The sequence below is a fragment of the Rhodotorula paludigena genome, assembly GCF_050403205.1.
Source record: "Rhodotorula paludigena JCM10292 DNA, Rt_paludigena_JCM10292v1_ctg19, whole genome shotgun sequence".
Lineage (NCBI taxonomy): Eukaryota > Fungi > Basidiomycota > Microbotryomycetes > Sporidiobolales > Sporidiobolaceae > Rhodotorula > Rhodotorula paludigena.
In genome coordinates, this window is record NW_027481439.1 from 227178 (window position 1) to 252123 (window position 24946).

At 65.9% G+C, this 24946-nt stretch overlaps 8 protein-coding genes across 8 annotated transcripts; 3 read left to right on the top strand and 5 right to left on the bottom strand.

Annotated features, from left to right (window-relative positions):
* Positions 1–1701: 1701 nt before the first annotated feature.
* On the top strand, positions 1702–2925 carry JCM10292_004235 (uncharacterized protein; the record flags this gene model as incomplete). Its single annotated transcript, XM_076648895.1, has 3 exons — positions 1702–2135; positions 2206–2516; positions 2576–2925. The coding sequence occupies 3 exons, from the start codon at positions 1702–1704 to the stop codon at positions 2923–2925; spliced, it is 1095 nt and encodes a 364-aa protein (XP_076505600.1).
* Positions 2926–3263: 338 nt separating this feature from the next.
* On the bottom strand, positions 3264–5399 carry JCM10292_004236 (uncharacterized protein; the record flags this gene model as incomplete). The annotated part of the gene is made up of 2 exons (XM_076648896.1): positions 3264–4105; positions 4181–5399. 2 exons carry the CDS (start codon positions 5397–5399, stop codon positions 3264–3266), a joined length of 2061 nt encoding a protein of 686 aa, XP_076505601.1.
* A 1117-nt stretch (positions 5400–6516) lies between these two features.
* On the bottom strand, positions 6517–10137 carry JCM10292_004237 (uncharacterized protein; the record flags this gene model as incomplete). The annotated part of the gene is made up of 4 exons (XM_076648897.1): positions 6517–8777; positions 8843–9815; positions 9879–9887; positions 9955–10137. The coding sequence occupies 4 exons, from the start codon at positions 10135–10137 to the stop codon at positions 6517–6519; spliced, it is 3426 nt and encodes a 1141-aa protein (XP_076505602.1).
* Positions 10138–10649: 512 nt separating this feature from the next.
* On the bottom strand, positions 10650–11726 carry JCM10292_004238 (uncharacterized protein; the record flags this gene model as incomplete). Its single annotated transcript, XM_076648898.1, has 4 exons — positions 10650–10722; positions 10804–10931; positions 11039–11371; positions 11526–11726. 4 exons carry the CDS (start codon positions 11724–11726, stop codon positions 10650–10652), a joined length of 735 nt encoding a protein of 244 aa, XP_076505603.1.
* A 400-nt stretch (positions 11727–12126) lies between these two features.
* Positions 12127–13828, bottom strand: JCM10292_004239 (uncharacterized protein; the record flags this gene model as incomplete). The annotated part of the gene is made up of 12 exons (XM_076648899.1): positions 12127–12138; positions 12204–12261; positions 12326–12402; positions 12500–12543; positions 12606–12692; positions 12759–12789; positions 12853–12864; positions 12933–13013; positions 13072–13150; positions 13216–13401; positions 13463–13607; positions 13672–13828. The coding sequence occupies 12 exons, from the start codon at positions 13826–13828 to the stop codon at positions 12127–12129; spliced, it is 969 nt and encodes a 322-aa protein (XP_076505604.1).
* A 455-nt stretch (positions 13829–14283) lies between these two features.
* On the bottom strand, positions 14284–16521 carry JCM10292_004240 (uncharacterized protein; the record flags this gene model as incomplete). The annotated part of the gene is made up of 2 exons (XM_076648900.1): positions 14284–16340; positions 16518–16521. 2 exons carry the CDS (start codon positions 16519–16521, stop codon positions 14284–14286), a joined length of 2061 nt encoding a protein of 686 aa, XP_076505605.1.
* Positions 16522–16579: 58 nt separating this feature from the next.
* Positions 16580–21253, top strand: VPS3 (CORVET complex subunit VPS3; the record flags this gene model as incomplete). Its single annotated transcript, XM_076648901.1, has 15 exons — positions 16580–16625; positions 16885–17339; positions 17397–17502; positions 17560–17765; positions 17822–17953; positions 18007–18235; positions 18294–19019; positions 19088–19287; positions 19367–19563; positions 19652–19796; positions 19879–20004; positions 20071–20167; positions 20242–20483; positions 20544–20867; positions 20927–21253. The coding sequence occupies 15 exons, from the start codon at positions 16580–16582 to the stop codon at positions 21251–21253; spliced, it is 3558 nt and encodes a 1185-aa protein (XP_076505606.1).
* Positions 21254–22872: 1619 nt separating this feature from the next.
* Positions 22873–24906, top strand: JCM10292_004242 (NUDIX hydrolase; the record flags this gene model as incomplete). Its single annotated transcript, XM_076648902.1, has 8 exons — positions 22873–23023; positions 23185–23497; positions 23615–23706; positions 23771–23807; positions 23864–24142; positions 24206–24310; positions 24370–24544; positions 24610–24906. The coding sequence occupies 8 exons, from the start codon at positions 22873–22875 to the stop codon at positions 24904–24906; spliced, it is 1449 nt and encodes a 482-aa protein (XP_076505607.1).
* Between the last annotated feature and the right edge of the window lie 40 nt (positions 24907–24946).

Genomic DNA, 24946 nt, shown 5'->3' on the forward strand with positions numbered 1-24946 from the left:
GGCGAACGTCCGAGATGAAAGCCGAGAAGTTGCCGATAGCGCGGGATGGAGAGAGGTCGCCGGGCGTTTGGGCGACGCGCCCTAGCCTGGGCAGCGCAGTGCGCTGTGGTAGCTAGTGAGCACAGGAAGCAAGGGCTGAGCCGGCAGGGGGGGCCGAGTGGCGTCAAAGTGCGAGAGGCTGTGATCAGGAGGCGGGCCGGTCTAACCTGGAGCGCGGCAACAGCAAGTCGACCGATTGCAGAGCTCGTCGGGCGCGCGCAGCTAGCAATCCACGCACGGTATCAGCAATCGTACCCGCTCTCCACCCGTGCGCGCAGCTAGCATCCTTACTCGAGTCTAGCATGTCCTCTTCCTTCCAAGCGCGTTAAGCTCACTGAGCCTGACCGGTCAAACTAGGTGATAGGGAAAGACGTCGCTCGGTTCAGACTGCGCCGGCCATACAGAGAGCTACTGAGCGAGAAAGCGCGATGAGAAAAGCAAAGGGAGGGTTGACACGAGCGAAAAATGAAGGCAGAGCCACCGCACGCTGCCAGGTTAGAACAGTGGACCTTGCGCGTGCGGCGGCCAACCGCGTCGTACCAACGTTTCGGCAAGCTCCACCGCTGGACTACGGGCGTCCATGTGCGATGTGAAAGGTGGAGAAGGGGATGGCAGGCGGGTGGATCAAGTCTCGGCAGGCCTGTGCGGCGAGATAGAGTCAGCTACAGGCGCGGAGAGGCCCTTCTAGAGTGCGAACACACCTTTGAGGCGAGCTCGGTGCGCTGAGCTGCCTGGCAACGACGCCTCGTAGACACGAGACAAGGCTGTGCGTGCGTGAGAGCGTCAGTCGCGTCATGGCGGCGACGTGAGAGGGCGCGAGACACACCGACAAACTTGGCAGAGGAGGCGAGCAAGCGGAAGGACGAGCGGTCGAGCGCGAGACTGTGGAGGTGCGGGACCGGGAGGCGCGAGTCGGGCGGGACGAGCGGGCGGGCATCCTTGGGCAGCTAGCTCAGGCCGAGGCTCGTGATAGTCTGCGGGAACGTCTCGAGCACGGCAAGGTAGCGCCTCGATGCCTTGTGGTCACACTTGGCATCGGTGTCGAGCGCGCGTGAACGTAGGTCGCATTCGCGCGGCACCGGCGCAAGAACTCGAGGAGACGGGCACCCGATTGATTGGGGAGCCCAGATGACGACCGAGCGGAGTAGCAGGCGCCTGCACGGTCGCGACGGGATGAGCCGCTGCGCACCTGCCTACGCGCGGGGCGAGCTGCGCACCTCGCGACGTGAGCGCCGAGCCTCGGGACGCGAGAGAGGCGGCCGAGCGTGGGGCAGGTTATCAAGAAAGACGGGGACTCGCTCAGGAGAATCAAGGGGAGCTGCGAGGGGCAGAAGCGACGAGAGCAGCGCCAGCATTTGGTCGAAAAGGGGCGGCGCGCCCCTTTTCGGCTGCGTGCAGCGAGCGTTGTCAGCTCGCCTCGCCGCCCGCCGCTCCGAACGCTGGTTGTACAGCTGCGCGAAGGTGTGGGAGTGTATGTCTACGCGACTGTGCTCCCTCCAGAGTACCGGGCGTCGCTGTTGCTGCGATGCGTCATCGGAGGAATCGTCGCGCGTTGAGTGAGCGATGGCCACCGCTCGGCTCAGAGATGACGAAGGTCGACGGACCTTCACACTTCCTTTTCCCACTTCACTCTGATCTTTGCTCGCTCGGAACTCCGCTACAATGCAAGCGCCTGCTATCGCGCCCGAGAACGGGCAGGCCTCGCCCGAAGTGATGCGCCGCGTACAGCAGACGGTGCAGGACAACATCTCGGCAGAGCTGTCGCCGTCGGACCGCCTCATCGTGCAGGAGGCCACCGAGCGCCTCATGTCGCGTGCGCGCGCAGGGTTCTGGGTCGGCTCGCTCGTCGGCGGCCTGATCGCATTCCGCGGGCGATGGGCGGCGGGCCAGGCAGCGCGCAGGACGGGCATCCAGCCGAGGCTGTTCTTCCCGAGCGCAAAGGAGGGCGCTGGGAGCGTCAAGGCCCAGCAGGAGGCCGCCAAGAAGGCCGCGCAGGAGGGCGCAGGCTCGGACGCAGCGGGCGACGAGATGCGGAGGGGAAGGGCCGTCTTCTTCGGCAAGGCGATGGGCTACGGCATCCTCGGGAGCATTGCTGGGTGCGTCATCTCCACTTGATATGCAGGCGCTTGCAGGCGGAAGGCAGTGCTGACTGTTGCGCTTTCGCAGAACGTGGGTCGGGTTGCAGTTCGGCAAGAGCTCTGCCAGCAAATACATTGAAGCGACGGGCCGCCGCGCGGCGATCGACGAAGCCACCGAGCGAGGCATGGCGCGCGCGGCCGAGGAGCTGGGGCGCATGACGGGTCAGCAGTTCAAGGTGCAGCGGAGCGTTATGGGTGGGACGGCGGCGCTTCCGGCCGACTTGCGCAGCGGCGGCGGCATGTCGCAGGATAGGGAGGGCAGCGGAGTGGCGTACGGCGAGCCGGGACGAGAGCTCTCGCACGAGACGCTGACGGACGGAGTGGGATACTCGGACCGGGGTGCGTCGCGCTCTCGCTGTCGATTCCTTCCTTCTGTTGCTCATCCTTCCTTCGAGCAGCACCGCCGCAAGACCAGCTCCCGACCAGTCTCTCCGACTCTTCCACCGCTGCCGCCACCTCTGCCTCATCATCCGGCTCGTCGCGCTGGGACGAGCTCCGCCGCTCGCGCGCCGCGCCTCCCTCAAAGTGGGACGCACTGCGCGAAGCCAACTCGCGCAGTTCTCTCCCGAGTTCCGGCTCTCCGTCCCGCGGGACTGTCGAGGACGAGCGCGACCTGCCGCGGGACGATGGGGACGAGGGGCGTGCGGCGGCGGCCGAGCGAGAGCGGAGGCGGAGGGAGTTTGATGCGCTATTCGAGAAGGAGGCGAGGGGCGGGGATGACTCGATGGGGGACAAGCCGTATCGATAGACGGATGAGAGTGTCTATTCACGCTGCGCTGCGTCCATCGCACCTCTTGCTGGTCATATCTCGACGGGAGAGGGGAGCAAAGCCAGTTTGCAACAATGCAGAGCTAGATGGATGCGGCATACGAGGTGCAGATGGGCAGGAGAGGGAGATTCATACTAAGCTGGGGGTCGAGGGGAAAGTACTAGGGAGACGCGAGGCACAGCCCAACTGATTGAGGGGTACAAGGTAGAAATGTGTAAGGTGCACTCGGTGCAAAGAAAGAGAAAGACCCATGATGAGGGAGAGGCATATTCAAGACGCGTGCAGGGAGGAAATGCGAAGGCGCACGCAACCGAGCGCTACTGCGCCGTGACTTCTCCAAGCGCCGTGGCCGCCTCGTCGTCCTGCCCTCCAAGCACGAGCCTCGCCGCGCCGCCTGCGCCCGTCCCGAGCCCGAGGCTCGCCGCTTCTCCGCCGTGGATGAGCGACGCATAGCCGCTCTGCGTCGCGGGATGCACCGGCTGCGGCATCTTGACCTCGAGCGTGTGCCCGTGCCCGGTCGGCGCAGGGAGCTGGTATGCCCCGTCGGGCGAAATGCTGCCGAGCGAGTGCGTCGGGAGGCTGAAGCGCCGGTCGGCGCTCGCTGCCGCGCCGAGCGAACCGGACGGGGGCTGCTGGGGCTGACCTCCGCCGTTGACCGCCTGACGCGGCGCGAGATAGCTCGCGCCGCCCGTCGGACCCTGCATGAGCGGAGCAGATGGCGCGGTGCCGGATGAGCCGAAGAGGGGGGCGCCGGTGTAGTAGGACGGCGCGGTCATGGGGCGGTTGGCGCCGCCGTACAGGTCGAGGGGGGAACTGGTGGCGAAGGACTGCGGGTAGACGGCGCGCTGATGCGGTTGCTGCGGGTCGATGTACAGCTGGCCGGCCTGCGGCTGATGCAGCGTCACACCGCTCTGCGGGTAGACGTGCGTGACGGGCGCGCCGAGCGGCGTCATGAAAGGCGCGGGCATCGAGAAGCTGTATTCGCCCGCGGACGTCGACGGTCGCGGGCGATCGGATGGCTGACCGGGGATGAGGACGGGGAGGCCGTTGAGGGCGGTTGCGGCAGGGGCGGGAGGCGCGGCGGAAGCTGCTGCTCGTGCTGCTGCTGCCGCCTCGGCCTTCTTGCGCTCGCGCCATGCCTTGCGCATCTCCTTGAACTCTGCGGTAGGGGCGAAAGGAGCGAGGTGAGCAAGTGCTTCCTTCGAAGCGATGGGTTGAGAAAGGCAAGACTCACGCGCCGGCGTCGACTTCGGCCCGTGCTTCTGCATCATCTTGTGGCTGTTGAGATGGTTCAACGTGCCGTACGCCTTGGTGCATCCGGGATAGTCGCAGTTGTACATGCGCTCAATCTCGTCGTACCGCCTCCGCGGCCGCTTGGTCGACTGGCCCGCCTGCTGCACAAAGTTGTACGTCTTGCCGCCCGACCCTCGCCGCGTCGCTGCGCCAGGAACGGGAGGGAGGCCGCCGGACGAACCGGGGCGGATGCTCGACCCTGCGGGAAGGATCGCCGAGGTGGACGCGAGGAGCGGTGCAGGCATGATGCCCGGCGGGTACGCCTCGAGCACAGTCGGGTAGTGCCCATTCGAGGTCACGGGTATGGCGCGAAGGGCGGGAGCAGCGGGGTGGTGCGCAGGCGGAGCGTAGAAGAAAGGCGTGCTGGCCGAAGCGGGCGAGATCTGCTCGCTGGACGATTCACCCAGCGGGTCATGCGCACCGCCGATTGTCGAGTTGTCGGGCAGGCTGAAGTTGCGCCCTCGAAACGTGTCGTAGTCGAGGTTCGGGCTCGTGTCGACCTGGTACTGGAAAGTGCCGGGGGCCGCTCCGCCTGACGAGCCCGGCGGCGCAGGAGCGAGGTCGAGCGCGCCATAGGTTGACGCAGCGTTGGCACCCGTCGACTGAGTCGATGCGTAGAAGGCCGACGGTGCCGCAGAGTAGGAGGGACCGCCGAAGTACGACGGCGGGCCCGAAGGAGCCGTCATCGGGCGCGTGTTGCGAGCGTTGACATTCGGGTTGACGGTCTGGGGACTGAAGAAAGAATGCGGGGCTGCTGCCCCTCCGCTCAACGGCATGGAGGCTGCGAGAGCGCTCGAACCGGGCGAGTTCGGTCGTGCGAAGGGATCGCGAAACCCGCTCAGACCGTGCCCGTCTGCCCCAAGACCACCATCTGCCAACCCGTCGAGCGACGAGAGGCCGGCGCTGTTGTCGAGGGGGTCCTCGCCTGTAAGCTGCTCGAAGCCGACGAGAGTCGGGCGCGCAGAAGTTGCATCGCTCGTAGCGTGCTCGGCGAGCGGAGGCAGGGTCTGGGTGAAGCCCATGCTGGGTCCTGCGCCAGACGACGAGCCTGGGCGGGTGAAGTGGTCTTCATTGGAACCGGCGAGATGAGGCGGAGGCGGAGCGGGAAGGTTGAAGCGTGTCGGCGAGAGGCCGGGCGGGTGGTACGCAAAGTTGTCCATCTCGGGCAGATGTTCAGGCTCAGTCCAGCCGAGCGAACCGCGCTGCAGGGCGAGCTGTCGAGCGGCAAAGCGCGGCGAGCCGAGGAAGAGAAACGAGGAACGGTTTGGTGGGGAGGGAAGCGCGGCGGGCGACCGACGTGATCGGGGTGGTCAGAACGCAACCTCCGTGGGTCCTTCTGCTCCTTTACGGCGCCTGCTCTGCGGCGCGACGGGCGCGAGGCGAGGTGCGGGTCGCGCGGCGGCGAAGAAGACGGCGGCGACAAGCGGGAGCGTCCGCGATCGCTGGTCCTTCCTGGGCGGGTGGGCGCGAGGAGCTGCGATGCAGAGAGGGGGCACCTCGGATTTTCAGCGCGTGCGCGGAGACCGCCCGGCAAGCCCCCGTGCTGCGAGCCCAAAGCGAGGAACGAGCGAGGAACCCTCCCGCCTTAGCGCACGCGCTAGCATTCCGAGTGGGGGAAGTAACGGCAGAAGAGATGCACACACCTGCGAGGCACTGGCGAGCGTGAGCCTTTGGCGTGTTGCAACGAGCACAGCAAGGCGTTCGTCGACGAGGAAACCGTAGATGCGCCCTTTGAGGCGAAATGAAAGCGACGGGCCTTGCAATTGACCCCGGCGGTTTCCCCCTTCTCCTCCACAGGCGCGCAATGACGAGCAGAAGTGTGGGGCACCAGGGACCTCTTGCCCTTCCCGACGATCCCGCTCGTCTGGCTCGCGCACAGAACCCTTCTTTTCGGTGGGGAGGCACGCGCGGGTATGGACTACAGCTGGGGTCAAACACGGACAGGCGACAACGACTGGACGACGAGCACGGCGCGGCCAAAGGGGAAGAGGAGGAAAGAATCCGCAGTCGGGCCAGGCCGAGGTGGGTGCAGTCGAGGGACAGATCGGCGACGTCGCCGCTCCCTGGTCGCCGTCGGTGCCCAGCGTGCGACAGACGAGGGTATGGGCAGAGTTGGTACACAGACAGGCGAAAGCGAGGCGAGACGAGGGAAAGAGAGGAGTAGGCTGGATAGCGTAGGAACGGCGATGTCGCCGTCGAGAATAAAGTAGGGATTTAGAGAGCGGATCGCCAGCAAACGGCGCAGCGGGACTCGCCAAGTGGGCGATCCCTGCGCGACTAGAGCTCGCCGTGGACGACAGCCTTCTTGACGCGCTCGGTCGCCTTGACGACCTTTTCCTGCGCCTGGCTCGCCTTGTACGCCGGGTGCGGGCTCGCGCCGCTCTTGACCTTGTCAACGACGCTCGACGCCGACTCGGCCGCAGCCTTGGCCGCGCCCGTGGGCGCGCTGCTGCCGCCGCTGGGGACCGGCACCGCGCGCCGCACCTGCGACGCGGCGCTCGCCGCGCCCTTCTTGACGCGGTCCGTCGCGCTCGCTCCCGCCGCCGCCGCCTGGCTCTTGCGGTAGCTCGAGTGCGGCTTGGCGAGCGACTCGGCGGCACTCTTTGCGCGCTGCGCGCCAGCGCTCGCCTGGCTCGCGGCGGAGACGACGCTGCGCGAGGCGGCCGACGCGGCGGGGCGGGCCGCACTCGACGCAGAGGCGGACGCGGACGATGCCGAGCGCGAGACGGAGCGGGAAGCAGACGACGCACTCGCGGAAGCCGACGAGAGCGACGAGCGGGCGCTCAAGCTCGCGCTCGAAGCCGAGCGCGACGCCGCCTGAGACGCCTTGGCCGAGTAGTCCGAGTGCGGCGCGGCGAGCGATGAGGCGGCGCTCGCAGCGCTCGAGACGGCCGACGAGGCAGCGCGGCCGGCGCTCGTTGCCGACTGGGCAAGGTTGGTCGGGCTCGGTTCGCGCCCGACGGCGCGCATTGCGTCCTGGCTGACCTCGCCGAAGAACTCGTTTGCGCGCTCCTGCGCGCCCTCGAGCTGCTCCGCGACGGCAGCCGGGTTGAGCATCGTCGCAGCGGGCGCGGCGAGGGACGAGACGACGCTCGCAGCCGACGCGGCGAGCGACGAAGCGCTGCTGAGTGCCTCCTCGGCAACGCTGTCGACGGCCTGGGTCGCCTTGTGGAGTGCCGACGAGATCGAAGCCGGGTAGTCGGACATGACTTGCGAGTAGGCGCTCGCGGCCGAAGCCGACGCAACGTGAGCGATCGAGGTCATCGATTGCGCGACGTCCGTGGGAGAGGGCTCGGCGCCGAGAGCGCGGAGAGCAGACTGCGATGCCTCGGCGTAGGCGTGTGCGGCCGAAGCAGACGCGGCGTTGGCGAGGGAAGTGGCGCGCTGGCGGAAGTCGGTCGGAATCGGCTCGACACCGACGGCGCGGAGGACTTGCTGCGACGCGTCACCGTAGGCCGCCTTTGCTGCGGCAACATACTCGTGGTGCGCCTCGATGGTCGGGAGGGCGTTGACGGCCTCCGCGGCGAGCGAGCTGGCTGACGCCTGTGCCGCCTTGGCGAGCGAGCTGACCGACTGTGCCACGCCCGTAGGCTTGCGCTCGTAGCCTGCGACGGACGACGCCGACTCCTTGAGGTCATCGACGAGGTGAGCCATCTTGCCGCTGACCGAGTCGTACGCCTTTTGCGCCTCGTCCACGACGCCGAGCCACTCGCCCTTGAGCTCGCGCTGTCCCTTGACCTTGATCTTGCTGAGGATCGTCTCGAACGCCTTGACGAGCTTGGCGGGCTGCTGGCGGTACTCGGCGAGAACGGCGCGCGGCTTGAGCGAAGCGAGCGTCGCATCCTTGATCGCGCCCGACTGCAGGTCGGCGAAGCTGGCGTGGAGGTTGAGCTCGGCGCGACGCAGGCCGTGGTACCGCTGCCAGTCCTTGGCGGTCGTGCCGTCGAGCCAGGTCCACCCACGGCCAAGCTCGTCCGTCGCCTTGCTCACGAGATCCGAGACGGCCTTCTGCGCCTTGTCCACCGCGGCCTTCTCGCGCCCGTCAAGCTCAATGCCGTACGCGTCGATCTCGGCCTCGATCTCCTCGGCGGCCTTGCTGACGCGCGTGACAGCCTTGCTGCACAGGTCGTCGCTGTCGCGCACCTTGTCCTCGACGGACGTCTTGTCGTCGCCCGCGACGCGCGCAAAGTACTTGCCGAGACGTCCGACCATCTTGTCGCCCTCGTCGTCAAGCGCCTCGAGCGCGGCGTCGAACCGCTTGGGGATGTCGGCCTCCGCATGCTGGCGCAGGTCGGCGAGGCGCGCAACAAGCAGCTGGTGCTCGGCCTGCCCGAGCGCGGCAATCTCCGACTCGAACGTCGACTGGAGCGCCTCGAGCGCGGCGCGCTTCTCGGCGCGCTGCGCGGCCGCTTCTTCGGGCGTGGGAGGCGGAGGAGGGACAGAGGACGAGTAGGCGGGAGGAGCCTCCTCGGCGGGGATGGCAGGCGAAGGGTCCACCTCCTGCTCGAGACCGTCGTTGCGAAGGTCTTTGATAAAGTCTGTGCATCCCTGAGGGTGAGTTGGGCTTCGCAAAGCAACGGAAAGGAGAAGGGAGGGCACGCACCCTCAATATCGTCCTCGCCGTGCTCGTGCGCAATCGCCTCGCTCGCCTTCTCGACGCGTTCGATGGCCTCGAGCTTGGCCTTCTTCGCCTTGTAGTCAAAGATGCGCTCGCGGATTTTGTCGAGCTGCGGCGCGATGAACCGGCTCCAGAACCGCTGCAGCGCCGGCAGGACGCGCGAGCGGTACACGCCGTGCGCGTGCCCGCCGAGAGTCACCGCGCGTGGGTGCACGTACGTGACGTAGGCGCGGCGCGACGACGCGTACGTGCGGCGCGAGAACGGCAAGACGTGCGTCGAGAGGTGGTGCTGCGCCGTGGGGAAGCCGCGCGTCCACAGGGGGGACACGGTACGGTACACGGTCTTGCCGTACTGCCGCGCCTGAGTCGAGATCTGCGAGACGTGCGGCTCGACCCTGGCGGCGTACCACTTTCCGAGCGCGAGCGAATACCACTCAACCGACGGCTCGAGCGACTTGGTGTACTGCTTGCGCAGCTTGGCCGTGTACGGTGCTGTCAGCTCCTGTGAGCGGTGGACGGTCGAGACGACGGCCGGGTAGACATGCGAGCGGTAGAAGGAGCCGACGGTCGAGACGTGCGGGCGGACGAGCGAGTCGACCCTCCGGTAGTGCGGGCGGACCTTGGCAACGTAGGGCTCGGTGCGCCGCTGCGCCTCGGCGACGTACGGCTCGAGCTTGCGCTGCGCCGTCGAGACGTACGGGTGGAGGTGCGGCTCGTACTGGCGTAGGCGGCTACCGACCGAGTCGATGCCGCGGCAGACAGCGCGTTCGCGGGATGGATCGGCGGGGCAGACGAAGAAGTAGGCGATGCAGAGGTAGAGGAGAGCGACGCGGGTGAGGAAGCCACGCAGAGAGATGCCCGACGAGCGGGAGCGCCCACTCGAGGAGCGCAGCGCTCGCCTCGCGGCGCTCCGCTCGCCTGGTGCGCGCTGGTCGAGCTCGTCGTGCATGCGTTTCACCTGCAGGGCCATGTGTCAGCTCTATCGCGCGAGGTGTGCAAGCGATGGACAGCCATTTCGTACCTCCTCGTCCTGGACGAGAGGGGAGGCCAGGGTCAGCGATGTGCGGGCAGCTGTTACGCTTCAGTGGTGGACTCACATAGAACCTGATGGGACTGCCTGGCTGGTACGCGCGCTGGTCGCCTGGCTGCGGTGTCTGGTCTCGAGGGATGAGTTGTTGATCGCCGCCGTCGAGCGGTCGCGGGCCGTCGAGCGCGGCTGCGGGCACGTGTGCAGCGTGCTTCTTTGGGCTCGCGCCGCCGAGCGTCGTGCGCGGAGGCATGGCGGGGCGGGACGAGGCGGACGAGCGAGCGGGCGAGCCTCGAAAGAGGAAGGCGGCGGAGCGAGAGCGGGACGCGGGCAGCTGCAGGGCCAGGCGAGGGCCAGAGGGGTGCACTCTGCGACTAGCACGCTCTGCCTTGCGACCAGCGCGGGGCTGGGCAGGCGACGGTGACTCTCTTTGTCCTCGTCTCTTCTCCGCAAGACGAAGACGTCAACGCATGCACCGCCCTCTCTCCCGGCCAACGATGCAGTGCTGCGCGCCGCGCGCGCCGACTTACTCAGCCGGACAGAGCTGTCGAGTTCGCCTGACCTGCGGTTCGCAACTGCTGTCGTACCTCTCGCGCAGCGTCGGACAGGAACGGTTACAAGATCAGACGGAGCGCTTTTTGGCACGGACAACGGAATACGACCATCACTGACTGATACTGCTCTTTGAATGCTGCTCGATGGTGCGGATGCGGCGATAGGATGCTGTAGAGGCGCAGGGACGCTGAAAGAGGCTCTTCGTCCCGTCTACTGGTGCTGCTGCTCCTGCTCTTCGCGCTGGAGGGCCTTCATCGCGAGGATGTGGTCGTTCACAAAGTAGCTGCAGGTAGGGACATTGATGAGCCTGAGTGTCTCTGGACAGCGGGAGACAGCGAGGCGATGGTGGGAAGACGGAACGCACCCGTCGAGGACGCTCTGCTCAATGTGCCGCGCTCCCTGGATCGTGCCCAGGCAGCGCTGGGTCCCGCACAGGCAGTGGAACGGCTGGTCCATGTCCCACTCGGTCGAGAAGTAGGCAAACGTGAGGATCTGCAGAACAGCGCGGGTCAGGTTTCCCTGCTGCCGACATCATGCGGAAGGCAGGCGAGAGCTGCGCCCGGGCCGCCCGACGTCCAATCGGTATCGAATCAACGCACCTCGCCCTTGGCAATGTCCTTCTCAGCGCGGACCTTCCACCTCCCCTCCCACCTCGCGCTCTCGTCCTGCTCACTCGGCTCGGCCTCGCGCCCGTTGACGTCGAACACGACGTTGGGATCGCACGAGTGATTGACGTAGAGGAGGTCCGAGTTTAGCTCGATGTGCCGCCGCGTCGACGCGGGCGCCGCCGTCGTGAACGAGGTGGGGCGGCTCGTAGCGGTGCGCGAGGACGAGGGGAGCGCGGGGTCCGGCAGGACCTGCACGGACGAGTAGGCCTTGGTGCCCGGGAGCGTGTTGCGGATCGGGCACAGGATTTCGCCCTTGGCAAAGGCCTGCGAGAGATTGAGGAGGATGGGAGTGGGAAGGAAAGTCAGTAACTCTGCGGCATCGACTCCTGCCGTTTAGCAGCTCGGCGATCGGCCATGTACAAGACACCTTGACGCCCTCAAACCGCTCGATCGCGCCTAGAGTCAGCGAGAGACGCACCCTCTCTGCGCGGAGGCACGAGCCAAACTCCTCGCCCTCGGGGCCAAACTCGATGCGGAACAGCGAAGGGTGAGTCGGGTGGTAGTCGTGGCGGTTCGGGAGGTACGGCGGCTGCGGCTGCTTGCGCTTCTTGAGCTCCTGCTGCTTGGTCGGAGGCGGCGTGGGGGCCGGGGTGGGAAGAGATGCGACGGCGACGGCCATTGTGGGTTACTGAGCGAGCTGTGTCTTCTAGCGAGTGTGCGAGTGCGCGTCTAGCGGAAGCTTCTGGGTCTTCAAGCGGGAGTTGCTGGTGTAGACGAGAGCGAGTCCGGGACAAGCCGCTCACGCTGAGGTGGCCGGCTCCCTGAGAAGCCGAGACATCCTCATCGCTTTTCTCGCACGGCACAAAGAGCGGTCTGAGGTACTGCATTCCGCTTACTATGTACTAGTTTGTCTACAGTAGAAAAGGCGAGGCCGGCGGCTGCAGGAACACGGGAGGTTAGGTCAGTCGCCGTCTTCTACACAAGAAACGGCTGCGCAGCTTCCGAGCTGCTGAACAAGCGCAAGATGGTGCGAGGGAAGCGAGACGCACTGGTACGCGGGACGAAGCCGCGAACGCTTCTCAGTGCACCCACTGTGTGCGAAACCGCAGTCAGTTCCGGCAAACGCGAGCGGTAGACACGCTGCAGCACCACGCACCATGCCGCCAGTGGCGTTGAGCGTCACGCCCGTGACGTACGAGGCGTCGTAGCTGGCACTGCAGACGAGCAAGAGCGATTGAGCGAGGCTGTGGAGAGCAAAGCGGAAGGGAGTAGACGTACAGGAAGATGATGCCCGTCGCCATCTCGACCGGCTGCGCAGGGCGGCCGAGAGGACCCGAGTTGAGCTGCGAGAGGTTCTGTAGAGCGAACACGGCGGAGGGCAACGCAGGGAGAGGGGCGCAACGACCTGGTGAGCCGCCGGTTCTCTCAAAAACTGAAAGCTGTGTCACGTACGTCGACCGAGAAGGTTGAGGGGACGAGGGGAGTGATGACCGGACCTGTACATCGAGCGACGTTTTAGCGACGCTTCCTTTAGGGCAGAAGAAGAAAGGAGGCTGACCAGGAGCGATGGCGTTGACACGGATGTTGCGCTCGGCCTGCTGGTTCGCAAGACCGCGAGTGAACGAGACAATGGCACCCTTCGTCGCTATGGGCAGAAGGAGGGTTAGCACTGGCCTGACGGGAGTTGCGTATGTGTCAGAGGAGGACCTACAGGTGTAGTCGAGGAGATCGGGGCGGCCAACCTGCGGATCAGACGAGAGTCAATTGGAGATTATGGACTTTTGTTCGCCAGTACTGCGACGCACGAAGGCGTTGACCTGCAAGGCGGCGCGTTTGGGAAGGTCAGCACCGTCACTCTTGCCTGCCGAGCCGAATAGACACTCACGGAAGCGTTGTTGATGATGTTGGCACCCTTGTTCTTCATGAGGTGCGGGATCGCAGCCTTGGACGTGTAGAACATGTGGTGCTGTGATTGAGACGAGGGTGAGCGGGACGGTCGGCTGGATGAGGAGGAGTAGTAGGACCATGTTGATCTGGAACGTGTCCTCCCACTGCTTCGAGTCCAGCGTGAGGATGTCGTGGTTCTCGAGCTGCTGGGCGGCGCTGCGGGATCAAGGCAGGGGTCAGTTTGTTGCGGAGAGGCCATCAAAAAGCGGGCCACGGCTCACTTGTTGAAGAGGACGTCGAGGCGGCCAAAGTTGGCGACCGTCTCCTCGACGGCCTTGATGCAGTTGGCCTCCGACTTGAGGTCGAGCGGGAGGAGGAGGACCTTGCTGAGGCCGTTCGTCTTGCTCTCGATGTACGTCTTGGTGTCGTCGGCGTCCTTCTGCTCCCCAGGGAGGTAGGCGATCGAGCTGCGACATCAATGCATGTCAGCTCAGTTGTCACGCTGTAGCCGCAAACGGTGAGACTCGCATGTTGGCGCCCTCGAGGGCAGCGAGGATGGCGGTCGCGCGGCCGATTCCCGAGTCGCCGCCAGTGATGAGCCAGACGCGGCCCTGGAACTTGCCGACGGGCTTGTAGGGCGTCCCGTCTGCGAGTATGTCGTCGATGGGCGTGTCTGTCGAAGGTGACCCTCACTCGATCAGCTTCATCTCGTCGTAAGGTGGAGAGGCGAGGCGCACCCTTCATCGTCCACTGCTTGCCGGGCGGGCGCGAGTCGTCGCCGCCCTGCGCGGCCTTCTCCTCCTTGGGCTCGGGCTGATAGCCGCGCTCGAACGGACCGGGCTTGTCGCCCTTCTGCCCGACGACAGACTGGATGGCTTCGCTCGCGGCCTGCATGATTTCGCTTGGGGGTAGTTGGGGCGGGTCGAGTAGCTAGCTGTGCGTGGTGTGGAGCTGGGCTCGCTCACAAAGGTGCAGTAAAGAGAAAGGCGAGAGCGAGTTGACGTCGCGTCGCATCGCCTCGCGGGCCGAGCAGCGCGCCCGAACGTCAACACCGTGTGGGGCAGCTCAGGCGGTCAGCGATGCGTCGAGCAGCACAGCAGCATCTCAAGGACTCCAACAGCTGGCTTAGCGAGCCAGCACAGCGCCAGATCCCAGGCTGCACCGCCTCTTGCGATCGAGACCGTCTCGAAGCTGCTGCGTGGAAGGTGTAAACAAACGGCTGAGATCTGCCCTGTGTAGCTGTACACAGTCACAGCATGCAAGAGACTCAAAAGAAGGGTTCTGCGAGATGCGGACCACGGGCCAGGAGGGAGCCTTGCATAAGATTGACAATCGACACCCGCTTCGGTCTATTGCACCTGCACACTCCACAGCTGCAGTCCCTGCGCAAGAGCGCGCACAGTCTCGAGCGCGCCCGCTACCTCTGCCCGATCGCGCCTGGCGCCCGCCCCAAACGCCTCGAGAGCCACCGCCTCGCTGGCGCACGCCGTCCGCGCGCCCTCCCGCGCCAACACAACCGCATGCTGCCTCTCGAGGCATGCGGCGCGCTCGCGCTCCTCCTGCCCAAGTAGCAGCGGCAGAGGTGGCGGCGGCGCACTCGCAGCGACGCTCGCGAGCTCGGCCATCTCGCACTCCATCTCGCGCCGCTCGGCGTCCCAGTCGCCCCGCATCGCCTCCTCGCGCGCGTGCGCGCGCTCGAGCTCGTCCTCGAGTGCTTGCATGCGGCGCGCGGCCTCGCTGTCGCGCTCGCACTCCGCGACGTGCGCGTGCGAGAGCCGGTCGCGGTCGGTTCGGAGGCGGTCGACCTCGCTCTGCAGTGCCGAGAGCTGCCGCCGCAGGTCGGACGCCTCGGCCGTGCTCTGCCGCAGGAGTAGGACCTTGTTCTCGTCGCCTGCTGGAATCCCACGAGGAGGCGAGAGGAACGAGTCGCCTGTGCCCGCATTGCCTCCAGACGGCGAACCGACCATCGAGGCAGACAGCGACGCAGCGAGGCTGTTCCTCCGCGCCGACGAAACCGACACGACCCTCCCACGCCACGGCGTAAGCGGGCCCGCCCGCGCGTCCTCGACCGGCCCGTCCGAGCCCTTTCCGCCGCCGATCTCCTCGAGCATGAGCCGGCTCGTCCCCTCATCGAGCAGCAGCTCGAGCTCGTCCCCTGCTCCTGAGCTCCCGCCGCCGCCGTTCGAGACGCGTCCGGGCGTCCCGCCGCGCGCGAGCCCGAGGCGCAGCAGCTCTTCGAGCGAAAGCGACTCGCGGGCGCGCGCGCGCGCGCGGGGCGTGCGCTGCGAGTGGAGCAGGGCCGAGAGCTGCTTGGGTTGTGGAGGGTGCGAGGAGGTCGAGGCGGACAGGGTGTGGGGCGGCTCGGCGGATGCAGCGGCGGACGAGGGGGGCGGCGGTGCGGGCGACAGGAAGGATGCGTGCGAGAAGTGCGAGAGAGAAGCGTCGGGTGAGGCGTCTTCGAAAGATGGTTCATCCGCCTTGCGCGGGGTGCGGAACGTCGAGGCCCTAAAGGAAGATGGCAGCGCAGCAGAGCCTGGCGGGGGCGACAGCGCAATCTGCGGCGTCCTTCCCGGCGCCATCGCCTGGCTTGCTCGTCCTTCAACCTCACGCTGCGAGGTTCCCGAGGGCGAGGAAGAGCGACTGAGCGCAGACGATGGGCGGCGCTCCGAAGCCGCCGCAGCACCACGCGCTCGCTGCGTCGTGCCCGCTTCGCTGCGGGTCTGAGCATTCGAGCTTGCGGTGCTGAGCGCCGTGTCGGGACGGCGGAGCGTGCGACCGAGGGCTGCGGTGGTAGAGACGGGGATCGCGGAGCCGCCGAGTGGGCGCCGGGACGAGGCGAGCGAGCGGGAGTTGGCAGTCGTGGTCGATGGGGCGAGGCGCGCGGACGAGTGGGATCCGGAAAGGGCAGGGTCATTGCGCGAAGAGTTGCGCAGAGGGGTGCGCTGCGTGGAAGAAGCGTTCGAGACGCTGCGCGTCGACGTGCTCGACGTGCGGCGAGATGGAGGCTTGGCCGTCTGCGGTCCGCCTAGTCCCAATTCGGCCAGAGCAGCCTTCTTGTCCCGCGAGCCAGCTGCATCACTCGCTAGCGTACGATGCAATCGCACCGTATGCGGGCTGTCGAGTGCCGCAGACGTCGAGCGGGACAAGCTGCGATTGAGCGAGTGTGCCGACGAGGTGGAAGCAGTCGAGACGACGCGCGATTTTGACCGGACCGTGCTCGGAGATGGAGGGACTTTGAATGTCTCGGTGGGCCGTCGTGCGCTGCTGTGCGGGCTCGCCCGGCGGGATCGCGGCGTTGCCTGGGCCTGAGAGGCGCGCAAGGCTGGGACGTCGGCGGTTGAGCCGGCGCTCGCTACGGCGAGAGAGGGCTTGGTGAGATTTGAAGATGTAGTCGAGCGTGCCAGACCTGGTTGAAGAGCTTGTCAGCATTGCGCAACCCGGCTCGTGTGCAGAAGACGAGACGGACCAGTCGAGGAACCTGCTGTTGTAGCGCCGACGCCGTCCTTGAGTACCCTCTGCGGCCGCCGAAGTGTCTGTACGCTCGAGGCACTGCTCTGCGGCGCCTCTGACCGCCTGTACCCACTCATCTGCGTCTGGTGAGAGGGTCCCGGACGACCAGTCGCTCCACTGTGTCGCGCTGCGGCCATGTCGGAACTGTCCAGCGCTGCAGCAGGCTTTGAAGGCACTGCTGGTGATTGCTCCGCAGTGCCCTGATCTGATCGCGGGGGTGCAGCGGAGCTATCGCTTGAAGTTGATCGAGAAGGAAGCGGAGGACGAGCGGATGGCGGGCGGAGGGCCGATGGTGGTGGTGGTCGCCGGTGTGACGCTGTGGCCATTTCTGTGGCACCGGCTGCGCTGCTCTGTCCTCTGCGGCGAGTGGACGAGGGTGCGAGGTGCCCGCTCGTTCCGTGTATTCTCGTCGTCGCTATTGCGACTACACTTGCTCGTAGCGAGACCGCAAAGCGCAGCCAAGGTGGCGTCGACGACTCCCACTCGCCCGCTGGAGACGCCTCCGTACGCGCTCTGTGCGCTCCTCGCGCCCGTCTTCGTCCCGCCGTCGCCCGCTTCCCCCACCTCGCCCTCGTCGCACCCCGACACCGCCCCCGCCTCGCCCCAGGCCCAGTCCAGGCTAGGCCAGCTCGTATCCACCGTAGCCCACGCAGGCGCAGCCGCAGCCGCCGGCGCAGCAGGCGCAGTCACTGGAGCCGGCGGCGATGCCCGTGGTGCCGCCGCCGCCGCGACGGTGCGCAGCGTAGAGGCCGGCGCACACCGCGTGTGGGTCGGCGCGAGCGACGGCAGGGTCAGGCTGTACGAGGTCAACGAGGACAGCGTCGACGCCCTCGCTCTCGGCGTGCGCAGCCCGCGCTTCGGCTCTCCCTCGACTCCCGGACCAAAGTCGCCCGCGGTGCGTCTCTTTGCCTGGACTCGTCTTGCGAGGAGATACTGACGACGCCACACACAGCCGCGCGCGCTCGAGCTACTCGACGAGGTCGTCGTCACGCCGACCAAGAAGGCTGCCGACCGCATCGTCCTCCTTCCGCGCCTCGACAAGGCCGCCATCCTCTCTGGTGCGTGTCTCTTGGCTCTCACGTCGATCCAACGACTGACCACAGCTCAACTTGCAGAGGGCGTCCTCACCTTCCATGACCTTCCCGCCCTCGCTCCGCTCAACGTGCATCAGTTCCCGGCCATCCGCGGCGTGTCGAGCTTTGCAGTCGACGAGGACGAGCTTGCAGGTGCCGGTCGAGCTGGAGTCATGCATCTCTGCGTCTTCAAGCGGCGGACGGTCCACTGGTTGCGTGTGACGACCGACGGCGTTACGAGTGTCAAGGTGCGCCACGCGGTTTCCAGGGCTCGGGACTCTTGCTGATCCCCTCGTTCGCGCAGGACCTCCCTTTGCGAAGTGGCGCCCTCGTCTCCGTCTTTCGCAACGGGCGTGCCTGCATTGCCGACACCGAGAACTACTCAATCATCGACCTCGAAGCGGCAGAGGCTCTCCCTTTGCTGCCCATCTCCCAAGTGAGCCAAATATCTCCCGCTGCGGGTGTGGCAAGTCTGATGTCTCCCCACAGGCTCCACATCCCGACCCTCTTGCTTCCGCCGCTCCCGCCGACGGCGCAACGACCCCGCCCGCGTCCACGGGACCCGATCCTCGACAACGACCCGCCATTGCCTGCGTCGCTGCGAGCGAGTACCTCATCGCGAGCCACACGGGCAGCACGACCCTTGGCGTCTTTGTCAACGAGGTCGGCGAGCCGTGCAGGGGCACGCTCGAGTGGGCGAGCAACCTGCGCAGTCTCGGTGCGGCTGGATCGTCCTTGCCTCCCGCTATGCGTAGACTGACGTTACTGGCCCACAGTCGTCGACTCGCAGTACTCGATCGCCCTGCTGCACAACAACACGGTCGAGATCCACTCGATCCATACGCAGGAGATCGTGCAAGTCGTCACCCTACCCACCTCGTCGGCCAACCCTCCCTCGCCCCTCTCCTTCCAGCCCCGCTCCCTCCTCCGCTCCTCCCTCGGCCTCGAGCTCGGCAGCGCGACCGGCGCGCACAAGCTCGAGCCCGTCAGCGTCCCGCTCCTCCCCTCGTCTCGCTCCGAGCCGCCGCGCACACCGACAAAGCGCAGCAGCCGCGCGAGCATCTCGTCCGTCTCTGCGTCGATCCGCAGCGGCGGCGAGAGCTCGGGCGGCGGCCCGCGCACGCTGACGCGCGTGCTCGTCGTCGGCCGCAACGGCCTGTACGCGCTCTCGCCCCTGACGCTCGTCGTGCAAGCCGACGCCCTCATCGACAAGGGGCGCGAGCAGGACGCGCTCCAGCTCGCGGACCACCAGGCGCAGTCGCACCGCAGCAGCAGTAGCCCCGAGCTCGCGTACGTGTTCTTGCGCCTCGCGTACCTAGCGCTCGGCGAGACGCGCTTCCAGGAGGCGTTTGCGCTCTTCCGACGCGCCGGGGCAGATCCCCGTCTCGTCGTCAGGCTGTTTCCGGACCTCAGGCACCCGCTCGTCGCGCCAGGCGACGAGGTCAGCGTGTGCCGCGGCGTGCGCGACGAGGTGCTCGCCGGCAAGGGCATCGACGAGTACAGTGCGCCGCACTCGTGTCGCTGTGATTCGCGGGAAGAGGCTGACCGTGCTCACGACGCGCGCTCGCAGTCCTCGACAACCTGAACCGCAACTACTCGCCGCACCTCAAACCCGACGTCGAGCACGCGGCGACGACGGTCGAGCTGCGCCAGTCGCTCACAATGACGGCGCGCGACTGCCTCTTGTCGTACCTTCTCAAGTGGCGCGCGGCGCGGCGAGGCGGCGAGCTGGACGAGGGGATGGCGGGCGACTCGAGGAAGGTCGACATGGTGCGTCGAGGTTCACTCCGTACTGGCGCGGCGCGTACAGACTTCCCGCTTGTGCTGACCACCGACACCTCTTGCACAGGTCGTCGACACGGCCCTCGTCAAGCTCCTCGCTGAGCAGGCGCGTCCGGACGACATCCGCGTCCTCCTCGCCGGCCCGCACGACTGCGTCCTGCGCGAGGTCGAGCCCGCGCTGCTCGAGGCCGGCATGTACCAGCTCCTTGCGGGCGTGCTGCTCGAGCGGGGCGAGACGGCGAGGGTGCTCGAGATCTGGTCGAGGTGCGTGGCGCGCAATGCTTTCTCTAAAGTCCGTGCGGGATGCGCAGAAAAGCTTCGGCTGATCGCAACATATGCTTGTGCTGTGCAGGATCGTCGACGGCGAGTACGCCGACGAGACGTACGACGGGGGTGTTGGGCAGATCCTCGACCTCGTCTGGCGCTCGAAGGACAAGGTGCTTGTCGAGAAATACGGCCTCTGGATGCTCAAGCATGACCAAGCACGGGCACTCAAGGTGCGTCATGCTCCCACTCCGCATCCTCATCCGGTGTCGCGCACGTCCCGGACTAACTCAGCGCACGCGACTGCCTTTGCAGCTCTTTACCGATCCGAAGCAGACCGTCACGCTCGACACGCGCGACCTGTTTGGCAAGATGAGCAAGGTCGACTCGGATGCGGCGGACCGCTTCCTCGAGATGACGGTGCTGCAAGAACGGGATACGGTGCGTTTCCTCTTCGAGGCATCGCCGACTTGCGATGGTGACGAGCCTGACTGGTCGCGCGAGCAGGATGCACGACTGCATGCTGATCTCGTCAAGCGATACATCGGCCGATTGGGCGAGCTGCTCGAGCAGCCCGAGATGAAAGTGCACCTGCGCGAGCAAGGTACGTTTCGACACTCCGACACTTCTTTTTCCTCCGTTGCACTGAGCTTGCTGCACCCGCATTGTGAACTGCAGAATCCGCCTATGCCGAACTCGCCGACTCGACCTCCGCACCTCCTTCCTTCCTTTCCTTCCTCACGAATCGCTACGACCCGGACTCGCCGCATGCCCTGCTCGACCGAGTCCGACTCAAAGCGATTCTTTTCCTCGGCAGCACGTCAAAGTACGACCTGCAGGGTGCGAAGAAGGAATTTGAGGAGATGGAGGTCAAGGGGCAGCGAGGACTGACCCTCGAGCGAGTCATCATCTATGGCAAGGTGCGCCTCCATCGAGGGAATGTTTGTTCGGGATTCGTGCTTACGTGCTCGCCCGCGCAGCTCTGTCTCGACCGACAAGCGCTCTCGCTTCTGCTCAACACTCTGCGCGATCTCTCATCCGCCGAGACCTACGCGCTGCAATCCGGCGATCCGCTCACAACCCCCGACGTTTCTTCCGCGTCATCCAAGCTCGGCATTCCGATCAAGCGCATGAAGAAGTCGCTTTCGCCCGTCAAGCAGGAGGAGGAGCACCGGCGCAAGGAGGGTCTCGCGAGGTTGCTCGTCGAGATGTGCCTGCGAGGCGGGCCCGAGCAGGCGGTCGCGGGCGAGGAGCAGGTCGCGCAGCTGCTCGAGGCACAGGCTGTGCACCTTGACACGCTCGAGGTGTGTCCCTCGTTCACACCCTTGCCGCGATCAGTCTGCTCAGTCCTCCGCTCCTGCAGGTCCTTCCTCTCCTCCCGGACGACTGGCCCCTCTCGCTCGTCTCGCGCTATGTTTCGCGCTCGCTCCGCCGCTCGTTGCACGCGCAGCAGGAGCGCTCGATCCTCAAATCGCTCGCTCTAGGGCAAAACCTCGCGATACAGGACCAGGTGCTCGAGCTGCAGGCGCGGCTGGGCCCGACGGTCGAGCGCGCGGGTGGCGGAGGCACGACGGGAGGAGGAGGCGGAGCGGAGAAGTTGGTCCTCGAGGGGAAGAGCGCAACTGTGAGGGTGAAGGAGATGGCGGAGGCGGTTCCTCTGGAAGATCAGATAAAGCTTGGGTTGCGGTAGTTGCAGTAGCCCTGGTATTGAACACCCAGTTCGACGCAAGATGAGTAACGCAAGACGAGCACCCTCGACGAGCCGACCTCACGCGGAAGCATTCCCCTTCTGGCCCCGTCGACGATTCAAGGCTGTGCTCTTCCATTTTGCGCGCTGTTCTATGCACTTGCATTGCTCTGTGCCTCTACCGGGCTCTGCCCGCGCTTGCCACGTCCCCTCGTCCTCTCGCTCCTCGCTCCTCCCCTCGAATCGTCCCGTCTGCTTCTTCGGCAACGACCTCACAGCCCGTGACGGCCCTGTAGAGGTCGAGCGCACTGGCTGTGCCGTGCTGAGTCGTACTGTGGCTACACAGTCGTCAGCTCTAGCCGTCCCTGCACTGCGCGTCTTATTCCTCCCGCTTGCCCCGCACACGACGCTCGACAGCGGGGTCCCCCTGAGTTGCAGCATGCTGCGATCGTCGGGTTAACGCCTTCTCGAGCGCCTCGGTTGTCCTGCGCCGCTCACCAGCCCGAGCCTCATGGCCCCACTCATCCCCGACGCTCTCGCCGATGCCCTGCTTCGCCAACTCGAGAACGGAGTGGATGCGCAGAGACCACCCTACTGGTCCATCCAGCTCGAAATGTGGTACCAGTTGTTCCATCCGCGCGTATGGGACTACCTCATGGCGGACCACGAGCGCGACGAGAGGTCCTCGAGCTGTTTGGCCGCCCGTCACAGCGCACTGGCGAAGCCAGGCGACGGCAGTGCGGCGGAGCTGTCAGAGCTGGCCGAGGCGCGAGACGTGCTGCGAGCCCGAATGAACACGCGGATGCGAGCGATACTCGGTGCGTCCCCGCCGCCGTTCATATCGCGTTTGAATGCGTAAACAAGCAGCTTATCTGCCTCGTATCCTGTACGCAGTCCTTCGAATGTGTCGATGCCGGCATATGAAGTGGTGGGCGGCTCAGGAACCCCCACTCGACGAGGCAGCAGCGCTGCGGAGGTTGCCGAGCGGAAACTTGGAGCAGATCCCGGTCGGCGTCGTTGCATCCAGCGGTCAGCTTCCGACTTCTCGTCTCGTTCCGTCGCGCGCTGACGTCTCACGCCCGCAGGTTGGCCTGCGCTTGTCATTCCCAACCTGGACCGCAAGGTCGTCGTGCTCGTTGCAGCTCAGGCGCCTTCCTACTACGCACCGTGGACTCTGCCGTGCGACGAACGAACCCGAGATACCATTGAGCGGCACAGCGAGCGGGTGCCTCATCCGGGTGTCGTTGATTCCGTCGTCTCTTCGTCGCAGCCCTCTTCCCTCCTCAACCGTCTCGACTCATCGCGCCATAACGACGATTCTGACTCTGCGGTCAGACAGCGATACGCACAGAATCTGGACCCAGTTTCGAAAGCCCTCTAAGTGCAGCTGTCTGCCGCGTATCTTGCTTGCGGTGACCCCTCCGCCCATCCAGACCAGCTTGCAAAGAGTACTGTTTGACGTTGTCAGGACGGTAGGACGTTGGTGAGAACAACCGGGAGCTACCCATCGTGAACAGGTGGGAAAGCGGCGCCGACGCGGCTGCGGGAACGAAAGGAGGCCGGACTCGCCGGATCTCAGTGTCGCACCTTTGCACGAGTGATCTGTACAGCAGAGGACTGCAATGTCGGCCTCGCAGGCAGGCTCGACGACTTCGCGGCTCTTCGCTGCGCTGCGGAGCATCCACCTCACCCCGGCAAGGCGCATCGCGTCGCCGCCTGCCACGGGGCCGGGCGCGGCAGTAGGCTCGCAGAAGCGCGCGTCCGTCGCAATCAGTGCGTTCTGTTTGGTCACCTGAGGCTCTCGAGCGCGCTGCAGAGGAGGTGCCCGCTCGCTCGCCTCGTCACCCGAGCGGGTCAAGTGGTGCAATCGTCTCTGCGCAAAGCGATCGAGGCTGCGCGAGAATGCCTGTGCTGACTATACTCATGCTGTGCAGTCATCCGTCTGCGTCCCGAACACCCTCCGCCCGCTTCGACCGCTCCTTCGACCTCGACCTCGCCCGGAGCATCGCCCTTCACCTCGACTGTCCCGCTTCAACCCTCGCCGCCCATCTCGCCTGGCTCGGTAGATCCGCCTCAGGCCAGCTCGTACACTCAGGCGGAAGAGGTTGGCTCGTCGACGGCGTCGTCCATCTCGGCAAAGGAGTCTGTACTTGCGCAGTTGGACGGATTCTTCGCCCAGCCTTGGGTGCAGAACCCGACTACCTCGATTGAAATCCTCTACATTAAGCGAACAACGCGGACGAGCGAGTGCGTCAGTGGCTGCCGCCTCGGTATCGGTCAATCTCGCTGATCCTGCCAACCTCCTTGTGCTCTTCCCTCTACCGGCCCGCTGTTCCTCGTCCTGCCCTGCTTTCCATTTGCTAGTAAGTGGAGCGGGCACGTCGCTTTCCCAGGAGGGCGGTCAGAACCGGACGACGAGTCTGCCGAATTCACGGCGCTGCGCGAGACTTGGGAAGGTCCGTCATCTGCTTGACCTCCTCCGCAGTTCCAGCCGCTCACATCTATATCTCGTGCACACAGAGGTTGGACTCGATCTGGCGGAGAAAGACTGGATCTCGTGAGTTCTGGCCGGGACAACTCAGCATGGCTGCCCCTAACCTTGTCGCTTCGCAGGATCGGACAGTTGGACGACCGCGAGATCACCACTTCTCTCGGCAAGCGCTTGCTCATGATTCTCTCTCCTTTCGTCTTCCTCCACACCTCTCCCTATCCTCCCGTTCCCGAGCTGCAAGAGACCGAAGTGGCGTCGGCGCACTGGATCCCGCTCGACTTGCTGCATGCGCCGGCAGCCAAGTACGGTCGCGTGCCCATCGACATCGCGACGAGGCTCGCGCCCCGGAATCGGTTTGCGCGCTGGGCGCTGCACATGCTCATGGGCAAGATGGACTTCAAGTTCGCTCATTCATGCTTCCTGTACCTGCTGCTGTGTATTGACCTGGCTCGTTCTGCGTGCAGGTGCATCCTTCTCCCGAACGATCCGGTCGCCGCCGCACAGCAGATGCCGCAGCTCGCACCTGGTCAGCATCCGCCAGAGCTGAAGCTTTGGGGTTTGACTCTCGGGTGCGCCTGCCTCTCACTGCTCTGCAATGCGCGCGTGCTCACTTGTTGCGGAACCGCAGCATGACGCTCGACCTCCTCTCGCACATGACCCTCCCCGCTTCTCCCGCCGACCTCTCCACCTACCCCTACGGCCTCGCCGCGCTTGACACCCCTCTCGGCGGGCGGAAAGGTCCCGCGAAGCAAGCCGAATTGGCGCCGTTCGCCCCTGCCGAAGCGTCCATCTTCCCTCGATTCGTAAACAGTGCTCCTCAATTTTTCCCGCAGTGCATCTCTGACCCGTATTGCGACACGCGCTGCAGTCCTACCCCGACATCAACTTCCTCATCTGGCTCTTCGCCTTCCGCTACCGCCGCCTCCTCCGCCACCCTTCAAACGCCTCGTCGCGCCCGACTCCGCCCGCGACTCCGCGCCCAAAGGCGCCGCACTCGCGCGTCAACTGGGCCGGCATGTCGCTCAATGCTTACTACGCCGCCGTCCGGCGCGCGCTCGTCGTCGCCGTGCTCCTCCGCGCCGTCGCTGCGGTGGGCGGACTTGTCGCTGCCGGGTGGTGGGTCAGGGCAAGGCTCGCGGGCCGCAAGGCGCTGTTGACGCGGTAGTGGTGTAGAGACGGAGTAGACCAAGAACGAGCCGAGCGGG